The sequence below is a fragment of the Mustelus asterias genome, chromosome 7 (genome assembly GCF_964213995.1).
Source record: "Mustelus asterias chromosome 7, sMusAst1.hap1.1, whole genome shotgun sequence".
Lineage (NCBI taxonomy): Eukaryota > Metazoa > Chordata > Chondrichthyes > Carcharhiniformes > Triakidae > Mustelus > Mustelus asterias.
The window spans coordinates 100537538-100556389 of NC_135807.1; the positions used below are offsets into that span (position 1 = coordinate 100537538).

General features: G+C 42.5%; 1 protein-coding gene across 9 annotated transcripts in view; it reads right to left on the minus strand.

The window, feature by feature from the left end:
* clasp2 (cytoplasmic linker associated protein 2) overlaps nucleotides 1-18852 on the minus strand; it is a 463341-nt gene that overhangs the window by 302076 nt on the left and 142413 nt on the right. For all 9 annotated transcript variants that reach the window (XM_078216563.1, XM_078216560.1, XM_078216559.1 and 6 more), the window contains exon 8: nucleotides 15118-15255. In XM_078216563.1, the coding sequence (XP_078072689.1) occupies nucleotides 15118-15255 (138 nt within the window). The remainder of the gene's footprint in view (nucleotides 1-15117; nucleotides 15256-18852) is intronic.

The window sequence follows — 18852 nt, forward strand, 5'->3', positions numbered from 1 at the left end:
GTGGGATAGCTTGATCTTGGTTTCAGATAAAGCTCGGCACAACATCGTGGGCCGAAGGGCCTGTTCTGTGCTGTACTGTTCTATGTTCTATGTAATAATATCGCATTATTATGAATCCCTCACTATCTGATAACGTTTCAAATGCTGACAATTGAGTACATGTTCTACTTGTGATTATGAACATTTAATACCAATTGGGAAATGGTTAGGGTGCAATGTCAAGCATGCGACAAGATCTGGACAATATCCAGGCTTGGGCTGACAAGTGGCAAGTAACATTCGCACCACACAAATGCCAGGCAATGACCATCACCAATAAGAGGCACTCGAACCACCAGCCCTTGACATTCAATGGTGTAACCATCACTGAATCCCCCCACTGTCAACATCCTTGGGGTTACCATTGACCAGAAACTCAACTGGACTCACCACATAAACACAGTGGCTACAGGAGCAGGTCAGAGGCTAGGAACACTGCGGCGAGTAACTCACCTCCTGACTCCTCAAAGCCTATCCACAAGTCAGGAGTGTGATGGAATACTCCCCACTTGCCTGGATGGATACAGCTCCAACAACACTCAAGAAGCTTGACACCATCCAGGACAAAGCAGCCCGCTTGATTGGCACCACATCTACAAACATTCAATCCCTCCACCACCGACGCTCAGTAATAGCAGTGTGTACTATTTACAAGATGCACTACAGCAATTCACCAAAGATCCTTAGACAGTACCTTCCAAACCCATAACAAGGGCAGCAGATAGATGGGAACACCATCACCTGCAAGTTCCCCTCCAAGCCACTCACCATTCTGACTTGGAAATATATCACCATTCCTTCGCAGTCGCTGGGTCAAAATCCTGGAATTTCCTCCCTAACGGCATTGTGGGTCAACCCACAGAACATGAACTGCAGCGATTCAAGGCAGCAGCTCACCACCACCTTCTCAAGGGCAACTGGGATGGGCAATAAATGCTGGCCAGCCAGCGACGCCCATGTCCCACAAATGTATTAAAAAAACATAATTAAGTACCAGGTTCCTGTTTTTGTGAGGGTTGGTGACGAGGGGGGAGGTGAACGATGTCGAAGGGAAAAGTAATTTGCACTTTTGCTGTACATATATGTTGAAGACAGATGGCTCCAGCTTCTTTCTTTGCCAGATGGATGTTCACTGTAGTAACTGCTGTTATAAACCTGGTGGTTACTATTCACCAGAAACTGAACTGGACCAGCAACATAAATACTGTGGCTTCACGAGCGGGTCAGAGGCTGAGAATTCTGCAGTGAATAATTCATCTCGCGACTCCCCAAAGCCTGTCCACCATCTACAAGGAACAAGTCAGGAATGCGAGGAAACACTCTCTACTTGCCGAGTGGAGTGTAACACCAAAAACACTCGAAGCTCAACATCCCACTTAATTGGCACCTCATCCAACACCATCAACATTCACACCCTCCAGCACCCACACACAGTTGCAGCAGTGTACACCACCATCAACTTGCACTGAAGCAACTCACCAAGGTTCCTTCCACAGCACTTTACAAACCAATGGTATCTACTATCTGGAAAGGCAAGGGAGCAGATGTGTGTGAACACTACCACCTGCAAATTTCCCTCCAAGCCACACACCATTTTGACATGGAACTACATCATTATTCTTTCACTATTGCTGGGTCAAAGTCTTGGAACTTCCTTCTTAACAGCACTGTGGGAATACGTATATCACATGGACTGCAGTGGCTCAAGGCCGCAGCTCACCACCACCTTCCAAAGGGCAATTTGGGATGGGGAATACATGCTGGCCAAGCCAATGATGCCCACATTCTGTGAACAAATAATTTTAATATACGTGTCTCCCACAAATGTTGCAACTGCTCTACACTTCTACCCTTCTCTTTGAATCTCTAGGTACAATGCTTAAAGTGATACAGGGACTTCTTAAAATATTTGCGCTCTCTTTATGTTACTTAAATTACATGAATGTCAAGTAGATCATTCTGATGTGCAATTTTATGTTCCCCCATTTAGGGATTGCTGCCACAGTCCTTGTGCAAACTGGATCTGTCTCTTACACAATCCAGACCTCAGATGACATTATCTGGAAGGGACATGCAGACCAGTTACTGGCTGGAAAAACAGATCTGCTAAAATTGGAGCCTGTTGAGAATTCAGGTTCAGCCTTATCAAGTCAGGTCTTTCCTGCAACCCCTACACCACCAGACACTGTTGAGGAAGTCAACACCTCACCCTCTGTTCAGGCACAGAGACAACCTCCAGTTCCAAAGTCAATACCAGGTAAACCAACCACCACTAACATCAGTGTGAAGATGAAAACGCCAGAGGCTTGCTGTCAACCATTCCAGTAGCGAAACCCCGAGCGCCTGAATTTCTAGTAGTGATTAATCCATTATTTTTCAAGTTGAACTTGTTTTGGGAAAATTCAAATTAAGGGGAGAGGAAATGTTATGTATTTGTCCCTTTTGGCTTACTGTAGAGCATTGTTTGGAGAAGGAAGACATGCAATGAGATTTAGAGCAAGGAACAGAGAGGCAACAGATATGACAGAGAACACAACAAAGTTATATTCGTTTATTGAGTGTCATTTTCCGAATACACAACAATAGACCATCATCCCGAAACATTAATCCTTTATTTCTCGCCCCACAGATGCTGTTGAACCTGTTAAGGTTCCAAATCTGTTTGGCGCAAGTCTCAAGGCCTTGACTTGCACAGCACTACAACAGTATGAAACCAAGAATGTATTTTTTTCTGACTATATTCTTACTTTATGGCAAATATTATTTTAACACATGCAATCAAAATATTTGTAAAAAAGATCAACTATCACACAATCTAAGAGGTAATGACATGAACAAACATGGGCCATATTTAAGGTTCTTGTCTGCACTGATGCTACATTGTGGTTTGGACATGCATATAGCACTCCAGATGTGAAGATACAAAAATATGCCATTCATAGTAGCACATAGAATATGGAAAATCTGATGAAATGGAGTGACAACAATAACCTCCCCCTCAATGTCAGTAAAACAAAGGAGATAGTCATCAACTTCAGGAAATGTAGTGGAGGACATGCCCATCTACATCAATGGGGATGAAGTGGAAATGGTCAAAAGCTTCAAGTTTCGAGGTGTCCAGATCACCAACCACCTGTTCTGACCCCTCCATGCCGACGCTATTGTTAAGAAAGCCCATTAACACCTCTACTTTCTCAGGAGGATAAGGAAATTCGGCATGTCTGCTACAACCCTCACCAATTTTACAGATGCACCATAGAAAGCATCCTTTCCAGATGTATCACTGCTTGCTATGGCTCCTGCTTTGACAAAGACCGCAAGAAACTACAAAGGGTTGGGAACGTAGCCTCGTCCATCACGCAAACCAGCCTCCCATCCATTGACTCCATCTACATTTCCCGCTGCCTCGGAAAAGCAGCCAGCATAATCAAGGACACCAAGCACCCCAGACATTCTCTCTTCCACCTTCTTCCTTCGGGAAAAAGATTAAAAAGTCTGTGATCACGCACCAACCGATTCAAGGACAGCTTCTTCCCTGCTGCCATCAGACATTTGAATAGACCTACCTTATATCTGGCAAAGGGTCATCTAGACTTGAAACGTTGGCTCTATTCTCTCCCCACAGATGCTGTCGGATCTGCTGAGATTTTCCAACATTTTCTGTTTTTGTTTTAGATTCCAGCATCCGCAGTATTTTGCTTTTACCTTACAAAGTTGATCTTTCTCAACACCCTCGCTATGACTGCAACATTATATTCTGCACCCACTCATTTCCTTCTCCCCTATACACTCTTTGTCGGTTTAGCACGCAAGAAATAATACTTTTCACTGTATACTAATACATAACAATAATAAATCAAATACTATCAAATTTTAATTGCCTGAAATAAATTGTCACAAGTGAAAAGGATACAAAAAGTATTAAAAAAACTAAGGGCAACAGAATTATTTCTTCACTTCCGTACCCGAAGGCAGGTCCAGCCCACAATACAGTAGGTAAGGCAAGGAGGCAGACATTCAAGCTAGAATGATGATCAAACTCTGTGCCATTGGCACTAATCTGAACCATCTAGCCAACTGAGGTAACCATTTCCCTCTGCTCAACAACTCCCTGGCCAGCTCTCACTCAGGGGTTGTACCAATTTTCGAGGGTTAAAATGGGGTCATGGGGGAAAGTTTGGGAAGCACCGGTGTAGAGGCGAATACCAAGTTAGAGAAATCAGAGTGGTGTGTAGCAGAGAATTAAAGTGACAGGTGACTGGAAGCTTATGGACTTTCTGAAAGAACATGCTCTGCAAATCGATCACCCAATCTGCATTTGGTATTCCCAATGCAAGGATTGCATCAAGACAAGCAAAGAGTACAAATAAATAACTTTTTCACTTCAAACGAGTGTTTGAGCCAAAACAGGGACCCCACATTTTCAGTAGGTAGCTGTTGGTGGATTCGGCTATTCCCATTCACCACCATTGACTGTTGATTTGTTTCTTTACTTGTCCTGTTTCCATTTCCTCCTGACTTGCATGATCATCCTTGATATTATTTAATCTTCCGTGCCTGACACTCTCCTTCTATTCTGCCCTATCCCACCCTACAGTCTTCGGTGCCTCTTTACTTGCTGCAAACCTATTACAGCTCAAGTGTTTCTAGTTGCTGAAAGGTCAAACTTATTTGCAGGTCCTTCAGCCCAGCTTGTCCATGCTGCCCTTTTTTTCCAAACCAATAAGCTAGTCCCAATTGCCCGCGTTTGGCCCATATCCCTCCATATCCATCTTACCCATGTAACTGTCTAAATGCTTTTTAAAAGACAAAATTGTACCTGCCTCACATACTACCTCTGGTAGCTTGTTCCAGACACTCGCCACCCTGTGTGTGAAACATTTGCCCCTCTGGACCCTTTTGCATCTCTCTCTTCTCACCTTAAACCTATGTCCTCTAGTTTTAAACTCCCCTATCTTTAGGAAAAGATGTTGACTATCTCGCGGATCTATGCCCCTCATTATTTTATAGACCTCTATAAAATCACCCCTAAGCCTCCTACACTCCAGGGAAAAAGTCCCAGTCTATCCAGACTCTTCGTCTAACTCAAACCATCAAGTCCCGGTAACATCCCAGTAAATATTTTCTACACTCTTTCTAGTTTAATAATATCCTTTCTATAACAGGGTGACCAGAACTGTACACAGTATTCCAAGTGTGGCCTTGTACAACTTCAACAAGACGTCCCAACTCTTGCATTCAATGTTCTGACCAAGGAAACCAAGCATGCCAAATGCCTTCTTCACCACCCTGTCCACCTGTGACTCCACTTTCAAAGAGCTATGAACCTCTACCTCTAGATCTCTTTGTCCTAAAACTCGCCCCAACACCCTACCTTTAACTGATTAAGTTCTACCTGGTTCGATCTACCAAAATGCATCACCTCGCATTTATCTAAATTAAACTCCATCTGTCATTCGTCAGCCCACTGGCCCAATTGATCAAGATCCCATTGCAATCCTAGATAACCTTCTTCACTGTCCACTATCCCAGCAATCTTGATGTTATCTGCAAACTTACTAACCATGCCTCCTAAATTCTCATCCAAATCATCAATATAAATGACAAATAATAGTGGTCCCAGCACTGTTATATGTTCGAAGAATAATATTTTGACTTCAAATCAGACGATTAGCATAAAGTCTCCGGATGTAAAAAACGAGAAATAAATTTAAACTAAGCGCAGATACTGCCAATAATTATTTGGATAATTTGATATTCGTCAATGTCAATAAAGACATATATGTGTTAATATTTCACATTTAAGAAAATGTACTGTCTTGCCACAATTTTCTTTTATACATACTGTTACCATCCAGTTTAAACCAATGAAACTATACCACAAGATTTCTCGTTTTGAGCAAAAACACAAACTTTATTTTATATAAAAGACTTGAAACAAAACAAACATGATTAACTAAACAATATGGTTTATAATTATACATGTTTTGCACTCAGGTTTACTTCTTACTTGACCCAAGAACTCTCTTAAGACCACTGAAAAGTATGCTACAATCCTCCAGAAACTACTTTAATATTCAACTCCAGCTAATCTGAGGTAAAATGTTAATTTATCATCTCTTGACTGCAGATGTCTCAGTCCTTTGTTCCAGTTACCTGTCCAATATTTCCAAAGTAATCTGCTGTCTATGTTTTATCATATGACTTGTGGGGACCACTTTGGATTCTTCCACCAGCAACTGGTCAATTTTCCAGTTTCCGTTTCCTGACAAACTGAGATTAAGCCGACTTGCATTTCACATGTGAATGAGGAAGTTTTTTTTCTCTTTTACTCTGCTGATAATGCAGGTCCACCTGTCAATTACTTTAGTTATCTTCTCTCAGTGAGCTGCAAAATGCACACACCAGTTCCAAGTTGCAACCAACATTGGATATCTCTATCTTTATAGCCTCTACCAGTTCCAGTCTGCCTAAAAATGTTGGTGTCCAAATTCCAAGTTCAGTTTTTGTTTTGATAGAATAGGGAGGGTCTACATTCTGTTTTCAGTTTAAGTTACTGTTTTTAGTTTGGTCATGCATTGTTTAGGTTTCTTCACTTGCTGCTTTATAGCTCTGTCTTCTGTTCTGACCATCTCAGTGCAAAAATCTCCCAGCTTCTTTATATTGCATTCTCCATTTTCTACAGTTAAAGCCTTCATTCTTAAAACTATACATTATATTCTGAAACTAAATGGTATATTCTAAAACACATTAACCATGAACTAGACATTCACAACAGTACATACAAAAGATATGATTAAGATTGGGAAATTGCAAAATCCGAGGGGATTGGTTTCAATCTAGCTGTTAGAAAATAAAGGCTGGAGGAAGCCAAACAAAATTTAAGCCAACGAATTTGCTAATGAGACGAGATGCCTTTATTGACTGTGTTTATGCATGAATTGAATTTATTTGTTGGAAATTTGCTATCTTAGAAATAAACAGGTGCAAGTATTTGCATTTTCATACTTATGATGAAATTAGAAAAAGATGTTTAATCTATTTCCATCAACAATGCAAAAATATTTCAAGACATTGCTTGGTAAGTCAGGTATCTCAAACATAAAAATCCATAAAACAGTGCATGTGGGCAATATTATTGTGTTTTCCCCCCCCCCCCCCCCCCACCATCAACAAATTCTGTAGGACCCTATTCTACTCCAGTTCAATGTAATCTATGGTGTGAAAAAAATTCATTATGTCACTATAATTCTCACACAGGTGCAAGTGTCTACATGTTCTTTCTGTCCACAAAGAACAAGGCCGTAAGTATTGATATATGTAGCTTCCAGTACACACAGATGTCAGGCTTGCATTGTTTCAGCTAAACAATACACTGCCATTCACTGTTCATTTCCCAGGGCAATGCTTTGACCGGAGTCGAGCTGCCCCACTTAAATTTCAAACACTGCTTGGCAGTTAACTGGCAGTTACCAACAACTGGTGCATTCTCCATGGGAACGGCTCGACTAGAGTCCACGCCAATCTATCAGCACACTCTTCTCAGTGTGAATTGGTTTTCCTTTGCATTGGTATTCTTGAGCTTGTCCAGATGAGTGGCAGGACAAAACGTTTTGACAAAATGTCTATTTTTTTTTAAACAAAGTAAAAGTCTATGATAGGGTAGGGAAAATCAAATTGAGAGAAATGGATATTCAGTGAGACCCTGGCGTCCTCCTGCATCAGTCGCTGAAAGTAGGCACAAGGACAGCAGGCAGTAAAGAAGGCAAATGGTATGTTGGACTTCATAATGTGAGAGGATTTGAGTATAGAAATAGGGACGTTTTATTGCTATTGTACAGGGTGTTGGTGAGGCCACACCTGAAGTATTGTGTGCAGTTTTGGTGTTCTGATCTGAGGAAGGATGTGCAGCGAAGGTTTACCAGGCTGATTCCTGGGATGGCAGGTATGAAGAGAGAATAAATCGGTTAGGATTATATTCACTGGTGTTTAGAAGAGTGAGAGGGGATCTCAGAGAAACTTACATAATTCTAACAGGATTAGACTGGGTAGATTGAGCAAGAAAGTTCCCAATGGTGGGGGAGTTTAGAACTAGGGATCATAGTTTGAGGATAAGGGATAAACCTTTTAGGGCTGAGGTTAGGAGAAATGTCTTCCCCCAGAGAGTGGTGAATTTGTGGAATTTACTACCACAGAAAGTAGTCGAGGTCAAAACGTTGCATGATTTCATGAAGAAATTAGATATATCTCTTGTGGCGAAAGAGATATGGAGGAAGGTAGGATTAGGATATCGAGTTTGATGATCAGCCATGATCGAAATGAATGGCGGAGCAGGCTTGAAGGGCTGAATGGCCTACTCCTGCTTCTAATTTCTATGTTTCTAAGTGGAGAAATAAATGATTTCAAGCTACTCACTCTCAATAGTGAGTGTGTGTAATCTTAAGTGGGGATGTTCGCCGTCGATTACACAATGTTCAGCACCATGTTCAAATGCAACAAGATTTGGACAATATCCAGGCTTGGGCTGACATATGGCAAGTAATATTGGTGCCACACAAATGCCAGGCAATGACCAACACCAATACACCAACAAGAGACACACTGACCACCACCCCTGGACATTTAATGGTGTTATCACTGAATCTCCCACTCACGACCGACTTGGAAATATATTGCCGTTTCTTCACAGTTACTGGGTCAAAATCCTGAAATTCTCTCCCTAACAGCATTGTGGGTCAACACACAGCACGTCGACTGCAGCAATTCAATAAGGTAGCTCACCACCACCTTCTCAAGGGCAACTAGGGATGGGTAATAAATGCTGGCCTTCAAATAAACCTATTGTTCTTGTGGCTTGCCTTTGGTGTGACTTTTTTGAAGCTACCTTCCCGGTAGTTACAGACTTAACACTGGCAACGAGAGTCGGCGCCTTGGTTCCACGACTGTGAGGGAGGAGCGAGAATTTTTGTCTTTCTCCACATTGGATTGGTGAAGGACCCACGGCAAGTACATGTCTCGTGGGAACATTTAGGACCATGTGGCAGCCAGTAAGCGTCAGACAGACGCTAGGAAACGGGTACTCGGTCTTGGGTATGGCGACGGAACGACTGACTATGGTGTCACTGATCATAGGGGACTGCAGGGCGAGTGAGGAGTCCTGCAGTTTTCGGGAAACCACAATTGACAGCCAGGAGTCAGCGCCCGATAAGCAGGCTTCGGGCCGAGCCGCGTGCAGGCAGGAAACCAGCCAAGAGGCAGGGTGGGAGGAACAAGCTTCAGGCCGGGTCACACTTCGGCGGGAAACATTGCCAAAATGGCAGGAAGGTCCGGGACTATCAGAGAGTTTCGTGAGGAAACCGAGGCATGGCCAGCGTACATAGAGTGACTCAGTATGTTCATTACAGTAAGCAAGATTGAAGATAACCCCCTAGTGCCAGTATTTTTGAGTATAGTAAAATGGGCAGTAAAATGTTCGGAGTCCTAAGGAACATACTGCAGCAAGAGAAAGCAGCTGATAAACCATTCATAGAGTTGGACAGGTTATTGAAGGGACATTTTTCACCACAAGCGTTGCAGATTGCAGAGTGTACAAGTTTTACAAGTAAGACCAACTGGAGGGCAAAAACATTATTAAATTTGTCATGGCCCGCAAAAGCTTGGTTGAATTTTGATGTGGAGTTGCTGGCGTTGGACTGGGGTAGGCACAGTAAGTAGTCTCATAACACCAGGTTAAAGTCCAACAGGTTGATTTGGTAGCATGAGCTTTCGGAGCGTTCCTCACCTGATGAAGGGGCAACACTCCGAAAGCTTGTGCTACCAAATCAACCTGTTGGACTTTAACCTGCTGTTAAGAGACTACTTACTGTGGCTGAATTTTGTGATTTCAGAGCATTGCTTCAGGAAGCACTGTGGGACCATCTTGTATGTGGGTTACTGCAGCAAGAAATTAGGCAATGGTTGTTAACATTGGAGAATTTAGATTTCAAAAACGCTTTTGAGATTGCAGTATTCATGGATTGGGCTGCCATGGAAGCCTCACACTTAGGCACGAGAGCAACACTATGCAAGATGGTCGACACCCCAGGAAATCAAAGCACGAGGAGGGGTGTCAATGTGGTAAAAAGGGCCACATCGAGACCAGTGGCTGGATGAGGGGAGCTCAATGTTGGAACTGTGGGAGAACCAGGCACTTTGCCCGCAATTGTAGAGCATCAGGGCCTCAGAAAGGAGTGAAACTGGAGCAACCAAGCTACACAACCAGGCGGAAGTGGCGAGTAGTCACTGTTGAAGGAGACGAGTCAATAGGATCCACGGACAAAAAGGAACTGACGGTGAGATTGAAAGTTGAACTGAACGTGCTGTCAGTCCATAGTGATGCAGAGTGGTTTTGGGCAGAGCCCAGACTGGAAGGGAAGATGGTGAGGATGGAGGTCAGCAGTGTTGTTGATTCCAGAGTCCATATATAAAGAGAAACTGAATAGTCTTTCCTTGAAATCCTCAAATATTGTCCTGAGAACATATACAGATCAGGCGGTGCCTTTGAGACCAAATTGGGAAGCCTTGTCAGTACCAAATGCAATTAGACCCAAAGTGGAGGCCAAACTGAAGGGATTGGTCGAGTTGGGGGTTTTGAAACCAGTGGCCACAAGTGAGTGGGCCATCCCTACAGTTCCAGTCAAGACGACGGATGGATCAGAGAGATTATGCAGGGATTTTAAGGTCACGGTGAAACCAAACCTATGCGTGGAACAGTATCTGTTAACCCTCATCGAGGATCTCTCCCACGTGATGGACAACAGAGAAGATCGACCCATCGCGTTCACGTCACGATCACTCTTGAAGGCAGAGGGAAATTATGGCCCAATTGAGGAGGCGGCACGGAGTATCATTTTTGGACTGGCGAAGTTCCTGTATGCCTGAAAATTTGTCTCATTAACGGACCACAGACCACTCAAACATTTTGGGTCCCTCTTCAGGTATTCCATCAATGACAGCTGCAAGGTTGCAACGGTGGACTTTGATCTTGTCAGCATATTCATATAAGATCAGGTACCGACAGTCAGAACAACATGCCAACGTTAACACGTTACCGAGACTGCCTTTGCCAAAGAACTGTGAGGATTATGAGGAAACGATGAAGATAATGTATTTCTCACTACAGAATAAAGTTCTGACAATACTGTGAACGTTAAGCAAGCCACAAGAAAAAACTCCATATTCAGTTGAGTGATAGACCTCTTTTACAGATGCATTAGAGAGAGCATTCTTTCTGGTTGAATCACAGCTTGGTATGGCTCCTACTCTGCCCAAGACCGCAAGAAACTACAAAGAGTCATGAATGAAATCCAGTCCATCACACAAACCAGCCTCCCATCCATTGACATTCTCCCTTCTACCTTCTTCCATCAGGAAAAAGATACAAAAGTCTGAAGTCACGTACCAACTGACTCAAGAACAGCTTCTTCTCTGTTGCCATCAGACTTTTGAATGGGCCTACTTCGCACGAAGTTGATCTTTCTCTACACCCTAGCTTTGACTGTAACACTACACTCTGCATTCCTTTCCTTCTCTTTGAAGAGTGTGCCTTATCTGTATAGCGCGCAAGAAACAATACTTTTCACTGAATACTAATACATGTGACAATAATAAATCAAATCAAAATCAACTTCTCACCAAGTCGGACTCACAGTTGAGGCCCTATTTGAACTGACAGTGGGAAATGTCGGTACAGGACAGCCGCTTGTTGTGGGGTATGCAGGTTGTTATCCTGACTGCATTGTGAAAGAAAGTGCCGGGGCAGCTGCACCAAGAGCACCCCGGGATGGTATAGATGAAGGAGGTGGTGAGGAGTTACGTCTGGTGGCCAAATATTGATGCCAACATAGAAGAGGAACCAGGACCGTGCGTAGTGTGTGCCCAAATTCAGAAAGAACCACCAGTGTCACCATTACATCCTTGGGTATGCCCAAAAGGAAGGTGGGAACGCATCCATTTTGATTCGCTAGGCCAGTGGAAAACATGTTATTAGTGGCCATAGATGCATACTTTAAGTGGCTGGAGGTGATGTGCATGAAAACAACTACCACGGTGGTGACCCTGGACAGACTGGACAACATGTTTGCCAGTTTCAGGTATCTGGAGGAAGTGATGAGTGACAACGGGCTGCAGTTTGAGTCGTGAGAATTCAAAGAGTACATGGAACCGCATGGCATTCGGCATGTAAAGTATATCATCTGGCAATGAATGGTCTAGATGAGCGATTTGTGCAGTTGTAAAACACCCTTGGAGGCGGCAAAGGGGGAAGGGTCATTGAGATGAAGGGTGAACTAGTTTTTAAGTATGTATAGAAACACACTGCATGCAACAACAAAATACTCCTCAGCGTCATCGATAATGGGTAGGCAGTTTTTTTTTTACTCATTCGTGGGATATGGGCATCGCTGACTGGCCAGCATTTATTGCCCATCACTAGTTGCCCTTGGAAGGTGGTGGTGAGTCACCTTGTTGAATCCTGCAGTCCATGTTCTGTGGGTTGACCCACAATGCCATTAGGGAGAGAATTCCAGAATTTTGATCCAGTGACTGCAAAGGAATGGCGATATATTTCCAAGTCAGGATGGTGAGTGGCATGGAGGGGAACTTGCAGGTGGTGGTGTTCCCATTTTTCTGCTGCCCTTGTCCTTTGAGAGAGAAGTGGTTGTGGGTTTGGAAGATGCTGTCTAAGGATCTTTGGTGATTTGCTGAAGTGCATCTTGTAGATAGTACACACTGCTGCTACTGAGCGTTGGTGGTGGAGGGATTAAATGTTTGTAGATATGGTGCCAATCAAGCGGGCTGCTTTGTCCTGGATGGTGTCAAGCTTCTTGAGTGTTGTTGCCATCCAGGCAAGTGGCGAGTATTTCATCCACCCCGACTTGTGCCTTGTAGATGGTAGATAGGCTTTGAAGAGTCAGGAGGGGAGTTACTCGCTGCAGTATTCCTAGCCTCTGACCTGCACTTGTAGCCACTGTGTTGATGTGGTGAGTCCAGTTGAGATTCTGGTCAATGGTAATCTCAAGGACGTTGATAGTGGGGGATTCAGTGATGGTTACACCACTGAATGTCAAGGGGCAGTGGTTAGAGTGTCTCTTATTGCTGATGGTCATTACCTGGCATCTGCATGGTGTGAATGTTACTGGCCACTTGTCAACCCAAGCCTAGATAATGTCCAGGTCTTGTTGCATTTGAACATGGGGACTGCTCAGAATTTGAGGAGTCATGAATGGTGCTGAACATTGTGCAAAATCATCAGCGAACATCCCCACTTCTGACCTTATGACGGAGGGAAAGTCATTGATGAAGCAGCTGTTACGGACAATGTTCTATTTACTGAGGCTGGAAGAGACCACACGAGTGGTAGAGAAGAGTCAAGAGAGGCAGATGGACCGACAAGCCGAACATGCAAAACTGAGAATCTTTGAAAAGGACGAAGTAGTCCTAGTGAGGAACTGTGTGCCAGAGAGGAAGTGGGTTCCAGCAGACAGTAATACAGGCCAAAACTGGACCGCTGTCCTACACTGTGAAGACGCAAGGTGAACTGCTGTGGCATAGGTATGCAGACCAATTACTGAGAGCACCCGATCAAGGAATGGAGATATCAGCGAGAGAGAGATGGAGACAGTTCAGCCAGAACAGGCAGAGGGACTAGTGGAAGGAAGCAAGAGACATATGGCTACACCTTCAGGAACACCAGTCATAGTGAATGATGAGGTGTGCATGGAAGAATTATCGGAGCCACGATCACAGGAGAGGGACTGAAGGCCTATCCCAGCATACCGGTTGATCATGTCTATTAAATGTCAAATGAATATTATTACTGTCTGTAATGTGTAAATAGTTAATTAGTATTCCTGGGTGGGGATTGCTATTTTGATCATGTATGTAAATAGTTTACTGTGATGGGGGTTGCTATTTAGAAGGGAGGAGTATTATGCATGCGGGCATAGCCCTTTTAAGATGACGGATCAGTTGACCTAAAGGGTAAGCTGACCTGCGCAGGAAACTGCCCCTACAGCCACTCGAGGGCTAGAGCATGAGATGTACAGACCTTCAAATAAACCTACTGTTCCTGTGGCTTACTTTTGGCGTGACTTCTTTGAAACTCCTTCCCCAATAGTTACAGGCTTAACACATCAACTGAAGGACACTTGATTTGGTGACCAAGGAAACCATGCAAATGTGCACATCTGAAACATGCTTTACCAGGGTGGGCTGGTTCTAGAGTGCCAATGTCCACATGTCTTGCTATAAAAATCATCCAGATGCCAGCTAACTCTGGGCACAATGCATATTTTCCAGCTTGCAGTATACTGGCATGGGGCCGATAGGGCCCAGAGTGGTCCTTAGGCCAGTTTGGAGTTAAGCTTAACATTCCCTACTGTGCAACTGCTCAAGACACACAAAAGTGCTGTCTGGAATTAATCATTGATGTGACCTGGTAAGGAGGGAAACATTGCTCGAGAGTCATAAGAAACAACAGGAAAATATACATTTTTTTTAAAAATCCATGAAATGGGCAGCATTTTAAATAAATAATACCCCTGCATTTTCTTTCCTTTTTTAGCCAACACTGCATTATTAATTTAGTACAAGTAGTACAATTTAGCAGACAACACATCTTAAGGTTCAGCAAGTTTGCTGCTCGTTAGTAAACTTAACAGTTTCTAAACACAACATTACAAACAAGACTAAAAATCAATGTTTTCAAACATCTATCCATGGGAAAGTCATCTCTGCGTATTCAAATAACTCAAATATAAGGACAAATTTTTGGAAAAATAAAACGAACAGATGATTATTTGCTTTTTCATCTTTTTTCACAAGAATTTTTTTTATTCATTCATGGGATGTGGGCATTGCTGGCTGGGCCAGCATTTATTGCCAATCCCTAGTTGCCCTTGAACTGAGCTTCGGAAGCATTTAACAATCAACCACATGAAATATAAACGGTCTGTTTAGTAATCATGCCAATTAAATCAGTATTTGCAAGACAAATCATTTTATTAAATTCAATTTTTTAAAAAATCAGTCATACATTACCTGATTTAGATCCGGGTGCAGAAGCTGATCTTTTGCCGCCCATGCTTGCACTTCCCATTTTCTTCGTAGATACCTTAAATGTAGAACTGGCTGATGGTCTGTTTCCATCCACAGACTCTTCATCATCAAAGCTTTTGTCTTTTAAAAAAAAATGCACAAAAAATATTAAAGTTACATTGAATACAGTTATTTCTAGTTTTCATTAAAGAAAAATACCAATCACCATTACTATGATTTTCAATCTCCATGACAATTGTGACTGTAAAGTGAAAATGAAAAAATACCCACCCTGGTGAAGTAGCATTAATCTAGTCTTTGATGTCCTATATATCAAGCACTTCAACCTAGACTGGAATAAATCTGCACACCATTCTATTCTACTGACATTTCAAATCCTGTTTTAAATGCCAAAATGCATTTGTGAAGCAAATCCTTGTTTCTGCTGCTTTTGTCTGTGCTCCAGCCTACACATCCTCCCACTTTGTGTCACTAGCTTTCTGCCTTTTCCACCCAGATTCTGCAACTTACAGGCACAGATCCTCTTGCAAATCAGCCGTCTCATTCCTTTTTTTAAAAAATGCTGTCAATTCCTCTCATGCAAGCAGCTCCCAATAGGTCACATGACCAAGTTTATGTCAATTTTCAACAATCAATTCAGGTCCCCATCTCAAAATACTCGCCATGAATACAACAGAGGCTTATTCCGGCATCTTTACCCTTTCTCCCTTCACTAGGTGCTCAACAGCCAATCAGCTAAAAGATGACATCATCCCATACAGCCAGTGCCAGATAGGAGGTGAAAATTCCTCATGCATATAAATCCTATTCTCATACACAACTGCAATTTCTTTATTGCAGATTCCACAAGATTCATCCTGCTCAGTTGACCTGAATACTATACCTTAATTCAAGTATAGAATCTGTATTTTTTTTTACATCATATTTTGTTTAGCTTCCTTGAATTGCACAGCTAACTCTACTTAAATAATCAGTAATAAAACATCTTCAGTTGAGCACCTTTCATTTTGTACATTAAGCTGGAAATGGTTTTTGATTTTAACCAGCTAATGAATATTGCATGGTACTAAGTACAATATTGCTGTCTGTGCCTTTGAAAAGATCTTCTATTTGTTGGCTGAGAGCACAGCTCTGCTGACTTAACTGCTACGGGTTCAGTATTGCTTAAGCTGAGTTGAATTAATGAATGCCAATGAACTGGGCGAGGCCCAGTGCTGTTGTTTTGTATCCGATCATTCCTTAAAGCTCAGTACAATAATGCCACTAAACACTTATCCTTCTAAAATCACTTTTAACGTACTGAAACATCCCAAGACATGGTACAAGGAAATTATTAAACATGCTATGACACTTAGCCGCAAAGAGATATTAGGTCAGATGACCAACAGCTTGGGCAAAGAGGTAGGTTTTCAGGAGTATCTGAAAGAAGGAAAGCGAGATAGAGGCAGAGAGGGAATTCCAGAGCTTCCAGCCTTGGCAGTTGAAGGCACACATACCAATGGTGGAGGGGCTAAGATCACATTTGCTCAAGAGGCGATGTGTGTAGATATCCAAGAGAGTTGAGAGGCAGGAGGAGATTGCAAAGATAGGGAAGAGAAAGGTCATGGAGGGATTTGAGAAATGGATGAGAATTTTAAAATCAAGATGCTGCTTGACGAGAAGACAATGTAGGTCAGCAAGCACGGGGGTGATGGTAACTATGACTTACTGTGAGTTAAAGGCACAGGCAGCAGAGTTTTGGTCTCAAAACAATGGCTTCAGTCTTCCCAATATTTAACAGAAGGAAATTTCTGCTCATTTGGTCCTGGAAGTTGGATAAACATTCTGATAATTTTGCAACAGTGGAGGTGTTGAGAAACATGGTGGTGAGATAGAGTTGCATGTTGTCAACATACATGTGAAATCTAAAACTGTGCTTTTGGATGATACTGGCAAGCGACAGCAGGTAGATAAAGGGATTGGTGGAGGAGGCGGGGAGAAACAGTGCTGCAAGAATAAGTCCTTGGAGGGAGGACACCAAAGATAATGGAGCACAAATGGGAAGAGTGGAAATGCAATCTTAAGTATTGAAAGTGTAAGTATTGAAAGCAGAGGTTTTTAACGTTGATTTCTGCATACTTAACCTGTTTCAGTGACACAAAGAATAATATAGAATACAAAAATACTGTCATGAAATGAATGCTAGAAGTCTTCATAAATTCAAATAGTAACAAATTTAGCGATGAGAGAACGTACAACTTTTGTACTTTTAAGAACATATTGTGCATAAAATCTAATGCTAATTATAAACCTTTCAAATAACATTGGTTCTCATTTATCAACTTCAATATTCCTTAATATAGAATTGGTGAGCAACTGAACTATAACAAACCAGAAAAGAGGAGGCAATGCTATCATGATAATGTCACTGGACTAGTTACATCGGTTCAAATCCCACCATGACAGCTGGTAAGATTTAAATTCAATTATTAATAAATCTGGAATTAAAAAGCTAGTCTCAGTTGTAGTGACCATGAAACCACTGTCCATTGTTGTAAAAACCCATCTAGTTCACTAATGCCCTTTAGGGAAGGCCTGTGATGTGCATTTTTTGAGTTGCCAAGTAGATTGCTGTAAATTGGAAAAAAGCTTCTTTAATATGGTTAATATTTGGTAACAAATATAAATTTGATGAAGACATTGGTTAGGTCTCATCTGGAGCACTGTCTGGGTGCCATACTTGAGGAAGGATGTAAAGGCATTGGAGTGTGCACACAGGAGATTCACAAGAATAATTCCAGGGATAAACAACTGTAGCTATGATAGGTTGGAAAGGTTTTTCCTTGACGGAAAGGTGGCCGAGAGGAGACTTGACAGAGGTATTCAAGCTCTTAAGTGGTAGGGACAGGATAAATGGTAAGAAACTGTTCCTTCTCAAGACAGCATCAAGAACTAGAGGGCACAAGTTCAAAAATAAGCAAAAGAACTGGAAGTAATGAGAGGATTTTTTTTCCATCCAAGGGTGTTGGAGTCTGGAATTAACTTCCTGAGGAGGATGGTGGAGGCAGATTCAATCATGGTATTCAAAATGGAATTGGATTGCTATCTGACAAGAAAGTACAAAGGTAGAATGTCTTTTCAGTGTGCCAGTGCAGATTCACTGAGCCAAATGGCCTCCTCCTGCACTGTAGAGATGCTGTGAAATCTGCTGTCCTTACCTGATCTGGTCTGCAGACCCACATCAATGTGGTCAACTATTAAATCCTATCTAAAATGGCCCACCTGGCAAGCATTCAGTTCTATCAAACCATGACAACATCCAATTAAAGGAATGAAATTGAACTGACCACTCAACATCAATCTAGGCACTGGAAACAATGACACACCCAGCTCTGTTAACATCTGGAGGATTGTGCTAAAATTGGGAGTGCTATCCAACAGACTATTCATGGAATTATATTTCTGAATGTCCCAGATACCAACACTACCATCCCCAGGTATGTGCTGTCCAACTAAGAGGACAGACCCACCAGAGATGTTGGCACAGTGGTATACAATCAGGAGGTAGTTGCCCTTGGTGTTCTCAACATTAACTCTGGATCCCATGATGATTCCTGTCATCAAGTCAAACATGCTGGTTACCACTTACTGCCCCCTCTCCCACCTCAGCTAATTAATCAGTACTATGTCATGTTGAACACCACTTGAAAGAAGCACTGTAAGTGGCAAGGCCACAGA